This window comes from Agelaius phoeniceus, chromosome 8 (genome assembly GCF_051311805.1).
Source record: "Agelaius phoeniceus isolate bAgePho1 chromosome 8, bAgePho1.hap1, whole genome shotgun sequence".
NCBI lineage: Eukaryota > Metazoa > Chordata > Aves > Passeriformes > Icteridae > Agelaius > Agelaius phoeniceus.
In genome coordinates, this window is record NC_135272.1 from 32827493 (window position 1) to 32834299 (window position 6807).

The 6807-nt window shown below is 48.1% G+C and overlaps 1 protein-coding gene across 2 annotated transcripts in view; it reads right to left on the bottom strand.

Annotated features, from left to right (window-relative positions):
• Positions 1 to 2713, bottom strand: part of LRP8 (LDL receptor related protein 8) — a 171211-nt gene extending 168498 nt beyond the window's left edge. Inside the window, exons 1-2 of one of the 2 annotated variants that reach the window (XM_077182526.1) lie at positions 2538 to 2713; positions 1559 to 1678 (exon numbers count right to left, since the gene is read on the bottom strand). In XM_077182526.1, coding sequence (XP_077038641.1) covers positions 1559 to 1678; positions 2538 to 2607 — 190 coding nt within the window. In that variant the 5' untranslated portion in view covers positions 2608 to 2713. The remainder of the gene's footprint in view (positions 1 to 1558; positions 1679 to 2537) is intronic. The other variant, XM_077182525.1, reaches the window with a different exon arrangement.
• Positions 2714 to 6807: the final 4094 nt, after the last annotated feature.

The following is a 6807-nucleotide window of genomic DNA, read 5'->3' on the forward strand; positions in this document are numbered from 1 at the left end:
AATCCCAACCTCTAAAGGCAGCTCCAAAAGCACTGCCCACAGGACACCTGTGCACAGAGGTTTGAAAGAGAAGGCTCCAAGAACACCATTAAATACCTGCTCAGAGATTCTCAGTACTTCTACAGATTACTGTCTCTCTTGGGAAACACAGACACTTCAGAGAAAACTTTCCCAGTTATGGCTACACAAGAGTCCACAGTAGTTCTCAGTCACCCCCAGCTTCCCCGAGTCCTTTGCAATTTGAAACATTCCACATCTAAGTTGCCTCTAAATAGTGCCATTATAATTCCTGTAAGAGCCATTTCTATATCTCAATTAATGCTGCTAACTCCCCAGATCATAAAAAAAAATCATACATAAAGCCAATCAAGTCCTCTGAAAAAAGACAGCAACCAGAAAGAAATGGTATGGGGTAATCACAGGGAACATCTTGATATAATTTAAGAGTTTGGGAATCCCTTCTCTCCTTAAACTGATCTACTCAGACTTCACTCCAAATATCACCTGACAGACTTACATGGGAAGATGTTAACAGGAAAATCACACATGGAAAAACACATAACCAGTGACCTTTCTATTTGTGATGTATTCACTGGGTCTATGAGCTTTGAAGAGTTCTCTCACTGAATGCACATTCAGTGCCTATTATTCTACAGAGATAATTCAAGAGATGTGGTACTTGCTACAATATTTGCAATTTTAAACCCCAAATTAAAGACACTTCTCTTCAAGATTTAGGCTCTGTAATTTCTTTTACAGATGCTTCTTACACTCCATGGCTGAGACAAATTCTCCCAGGCTATGAGAAGCTGTAAGCAAATTAACAGCCAAGTTACAACAGCACAACCCTACAAAGTACCCAGAGTTTATGGGTTTCCACTGATACACACCAGGGCCACACCACAGGAGAAGGAACGAGTGCCATTTTCTCAGGACTGGAAGTATAGCTCTTGCTCTCTCTTCCCTTACACTATGAAGGAATTAGTGTTACATGGCTGACACTGCCGAACCAAGCAGTGCTACTTGTTTATCTGCCTTGTCACCCTGACTGCAAACATATTTAAACACAAGATCCACACCCACCGCACATCTTGTAGGATGATTATGAGTAAGCAACATTTCACATGAGCACCTGCCACTCGCCCTAAGCACGGACTCTTCCGGGGTTGAACATCTCTCCCAACTGCCCCGAGGACACAAACTGCGCTCTGTCTGTTCCCTAGAGGCGCTCTGAGCAGAGGCGCTGCTGGAGGCGGGGAACAGGCAGAGGGAGGGCAGGGAGCTGCCGGGTGACGGCTGCCGCCGGACTCGCGCTGCCGCCCGGCGCTCCGGGCATCCCGGCCGGGCCGGGCCGGGCCGGGCCGGGGGAGCCGGCAGCGAGGAGCCGCTGCCCCGCGGCGCCGCGTCACGGATCTGCTGCTCCCGGCAGCCAATCGGCGCCGCGGCCGGGGACGGCGCGACTTCATTCATTCATTCATAAAAAAGAGGCGCAGCGCAGCTGGGAAGGGAAGCGCGCCCTTCCCGGCACCCCCGCCCCGTGCGGGGCACGGATACTCACGGCAATCCGCCTCGTCACTGTTATCCGAGCAGTCGTCGTCCTCGTCGCATTTCCAGATGGCGGGGATGCACCGCTCGTTCCGGCACTGGAACTGGTTCTCCTCGCACTCCTTGACGGCGCCTGCGAGACACGGGGCCGCGCCTGGGTCAGCGGGGCGCGCTCCCACGGCCGGGCGGCGGGGGCATCCCGGGGCCGCCTCGCCGCCCGGCCCGGCCGCGGACAACCCGGGCAAGACGCCGGGAGCCGCCGCCGGCCGGGTGGGGGCTGCGGCTGGGCTCGCCAGGGCACAGCGGCTCGGTGCGGGGCTGGGGCACAGCGGCTCGGTGCGGGGCTGGGGGAGACGCGCCTCCGCGGGAGCACGGCGGCGATCCCGAAGCTGCTTTGTGCAGGGATAAAAGGGGCCATTCCCGTGCTTCCCCGCATTGTTTTAAAGGCGGAGGGAAAAGGAGTCTGGGAATAGAATATGGTTAAACCCGAAACACAACAGACAAAGAAAAATTATAAAGCGCAGCGATGCTAGGACCTCCTGCGCATCCGTTGCCGGGGCAAAACGCACCGACACCTGGGGACGCGGGGCGGAAGAGGTACCGGCGCCGTCCCGGGAAAAGGGACCTGACCCAACTAAAGTTGAGGGCGGGGGGAGAACGAAGCAAATCTGCTTTACAGACTCGGTGCCGCGCTGCTCTGATGAGGCACAAATCCCCTCTGAAAGGGATTAAAGGTGGCAGCTCCTGTCACCAGCTCTCGGGCTGCATTCGCCCGCTTGAAGAGCTTGCCCGGCCCCCGTAGGTCGCAACCCCCGAGCGTGCCCGGCCCTCCTAAGGTCCCAAACCCCGCGCAGGGCACCGGGGCGAGCGGGCATCCGCGGCCGCACATCCCGGGGTGCTCGTGCCGGCAGGACGCTCGCCCCCTCCCCGGCAGCGCTGAGGCCGGGGGACCCCGGCGCGGAGGGAGAGCGGCCGCACCGCGCCGGACCCACCTTTGCCGAGGTGCAGCTTGAGCAGCAGCAGCTGGAGGAGCAGCAGCCGGGCGAGCGCTGGCCGGCACATGGTGCTCGCTCCCTCCCTCCCTCGGTGGCAGCGCGCCGTGTGCGGGGTGCGCGCAGCCGGCGCGCCGCTCGCTGCCCGCCCCGTGCCGACTGCGGCCGGCGCCGCCCCCGCCCCGCCGCGCCGCCGCCGTGACGCGCCCCGCTGGGCGGGCCCCGCTCGGCTCGGCCCCGGAGAGCGAGGCGGGCATCCCGCCGCCCGGAGGAGCCCGGAGGGACACCTGCGGCACACCTCCCGCGGCCACCGAAAGGAAGCCCCGCAGATGGCACGGCCGTGCGCTCCCAGGCCGGGCTGGTCACCCTGGAGCTCTCGCTGGGATAGGTGGGCCTGGGCCCTGCTGGGTCTGACTGGGTCAGGCCTTCAGGTCCGGAGCCTCCCTCGGTGGCCCTGGTACAATGACAGCCTCATTCATGATCTTAATTTTATTAAGCCAATTAAACACGCGGACTTGTTTAAATGGCCTCGAGTCACAAATTATGTGCTCTCCTCATTACTTCAGATCTCCCACTGAGGGGTTTCATTATGACCATACGGATGTGGTCATCTCCACTTAATTGTATTAAAATTAGTGAAACAAGTACCAAGTATACTAAAGGTGGGCACCTCTCCTCGTAGGGACTGCTTACCCTTTCTACTCCTAAGCACACGCGGTCTGATCAGTAATAACAAGTGGTTTCCAAGCTATCAGGGCCTTATTTATCACTGCACTTGCACGGTGCTGATGAGAAAGCAGTTCACCGTCTTTAATTAACATCACGGCCTCCTTCATACAGTCAGGATTAACAGTATTCCAGTAATCATATTATGAGAAAATACTTTTCAAGAGTAACTTGAATCTATCATCACAACAGAATTAACATGATTATATGTGGAGTGTCATTAAAAAAAAAATTAATCAAACACTAATTTTACATAAACCAATGTAACAAAGCTTTGCAGTTTCAAAGCCTGAAATGCCATTGACTTAAGAACTGGGCTGCTATTTAAAAATGTACCTGTGTCTTTTACAAAAATTTTGCAAGTCATTAGTCAGCAGCGTCACTAATGCCTTTGAATCGTGTGAAGAGAAGAGCTAATCATTGAGCTATTCCACTAGCAGCTTATAGAGTATTAACTATTTATTCAAGCCTGTTTGAGCAATTTTTAGCATGAGAAATGTAGCGCATATTTGTGTTGGCTGCATCAATGTGATGGATTACAATAATTGCTTAAAGCAAATGAGGTATTTATAATACATTAGGTCAAATTTCTCTTTTTTAAATGTGTCAAAACACAGATTTATAAAGCTACTGTAATTCATGGCCTCATTCTTCTCTTTTGTACGTTAGTTTATTAGTTGAAATTGGAAGTGGATCCAAAGGCAATAATGAAGCTATCTGGTACAAAACAGGTGTGAGTGTGCAGAGCATCAGTCACAGCAATGATCTGCTGTGATTCCTCATGGAATTTTGTTTCATTTAAAAAAACAACCAAACAGGTGTTTTGGCCTGAATGCCTCTTGTAGGAAACAATACTAATGAGATTTTTTTGAGTGAACTTCTCTGGTGACACCTGATCAGCAGCAATTTCAAGAGCCTTCACTGACCAGCCATTGTAGGGGCTACTGGTAGCCTAGTACCATCTTGTGGACATATGCGTCTCTGAGGAATTGCAGAGGCAGGAAGGAAACTGGAGGTGCTATGGGAGAAGTAGATTGGGCAAAGCAAGCCATTTGGTATGAAAGAGAAATGAAATATAATTTCATCCATCATGTTCCAGTAGTTAAGACTGTTAATTTACCTTTTAACTTACCTTTGTGGTTTATTGCTTCTAGTTGGTCACACACCACTGCACATTAAACAACAAATCACAGAGCAGACACCCACTAACACAGTAAGGGGGTACATCCAAACAGTAAAATGTTCTTTCTAAAGAGCTCCATCAGCCAGCTGTCTGTTGTTTGTCATCCATACCATTCCTTTCATCTATTTTACAAATTATAGCTCAATTTTTTTCTTAACGCAAAACCCACACTTTGTTTCCATATTTAAATGTTTCAATGATTGGTCCCTTGGATCCATGTATTTCTCATGCTAACTGCAGCTTACATATCAAAGAAGTCTCTTCAGTGTCAGGATGAATAACTGACCCCTGCACCCTGGATTTTCTGCAGGCTTGTATTCATACACCAGGTTCTTTACTCCCTCAGGTGTGCAGATATGCACCCTCCCAATCCCAGAGTGGGAACTGAATCATTCAGAAGCATATAAAAAATGATGCACCAAACTTATTTTGGTGGAAGTTCCCCTGGTGTTCCAGCTTTTGCCCACTGTATGTACACTTCTCCTTGTTTTGCAGAACACCAGCTCTGCAGGTTCAGGCCAGGAGTCTATCCTGAGCAATGTGCTCCAGGCATTCCCACCTGGTGTGCAGTGTGTGTGCAATGCCCAGGAGCATTTCAGTGTCCACACGGCAGCCAAGAGGCCACAGAGTTGCTGTGCAAGACGAGGTGACCCAATGCCATCCACCCTGGCTCAGAGAAAGGCACCAGATTTCACCTAATTCAACACTGGGAGCCTGGGTGTGATGGTGCCAAGTCAGAGCACAGTCCCTGCTTTTTTACTCATGCTAACAGTCAGGAGTGTCAAGAAGCTGAGCCCCTCCCCTGCCCTGTGACCACTACTGGAGAGCAGCCTCCAGGGAATAGAGCTCTTAGGAATGGCAGAATGACGGGTGCTTGATTAATCTATCAATAAAATCTTGGCTAAATATAAAAAAAGTATCATGACAGACTGTGAGGGAAGAGAAACAACAGGAAAACTGGGAAACTCTTCAAGCCATAGAGACCAAATTGCTGAGATATTTGTACTACTGCCCCCTCATCTTGCTTTTCCCCAAAACAATTTAATGTCTTTTTACAATATATTTCTTTCTTCTTTCAAATGGATATTTTAAAACCTGTTTTCCTCTATTTGTATAATAACCTTTGAAAATATGCCTGTCCATTGGCTGACTTTTTCAGTCTTGTCCTTCAACTAGACAATCCTTCAATCCTGTCACGGCTTTTAGATATGCTAATGTAATATGTTTTGCAAAAAGATATTGAAATTAAACCTTTTAACTCAAGTTAGCTGAACCAATGCACCAATGACCACGTCCCTTAAACTGCTAACTGTGTTAATGCCCACAGTACTATTTACATTTTAAAGTAAAATTTTCTTGCCAAAACTGTGAGTTTTCAGCTATACGTAGTGTTGTGTATTACATTTAAAACTAAAATTTATTTTCTGCTGCTTCTACTGAGGCACAAAACAAACCACAAGCCCAGCAGAGCATAAGTACAGGTTCATTCTGATCAAGACTTGTCCTTCAGATTCTTACACAGCTCCTGTTTTTTACCTGCTGTGTTCAAAGTAACCAACAGTTTTCACAACCTTCCTTTCTACTTTTGTGGTTCACAAACCTACTTTTGTTGGTACATTATTTATCTGCATTTATCTGTTTAAGATGCTTTAGTCTTTTGCTTTTGGTGAATTTCTTCAAAATCTGCCCATTTTAAACTGCACAGAAATTTTCTTCTACTTTTCCTCTTTTCATAGTTTCCCTAGACTGTTTTCCAATTTTCCCACTCTAATTTCCTTAAATCTTTGCACTCCTGTCCAGGTGGCTGTAGGAATTTTCCTTAACTCATGCATTTAACCACATTCACTGTAGCATCAATGGTCATTAACATTTTACCCTCCAGCCCCGTGGCCATTCTCATCTGTCTCTTTGCAAGGGCACTTTAATGACAGGTGATATTACTTTTCATTTGCACAAATCCCTTTTTGCTTGTGTGAAAGCAAGTTAGGGCTCTTAATTCTTTAGTTTGGGGTTTTTTTCCTTATTTTTTCCAATTCATATTTTTATTTGTATCTGACTAAATGGTGTCTCTTTGATCTCCTTTTTCTATGCTTTTATTTTTGGAACTTTCATTGTTTAAAAATGCTTTGTTCAATGTCTTCTATAATCTCCTTTGTTTCTTGGCTTAATTTTATTCTCTTTTAACTTCAACTTCTTTACAGAGAACTCCAATCCCCTAAGTCAGCTGTTTGCTGGTTTGCTTTTCATATTTCTTACTTAAATCCATGCTCTGTACATCTTTGCCTGTTGGATGCACCTTCCCTTTTCACATTTTAGGAACCTTTCACAACCATCATGACTTTTCTTTTGCTTGTTTTATAT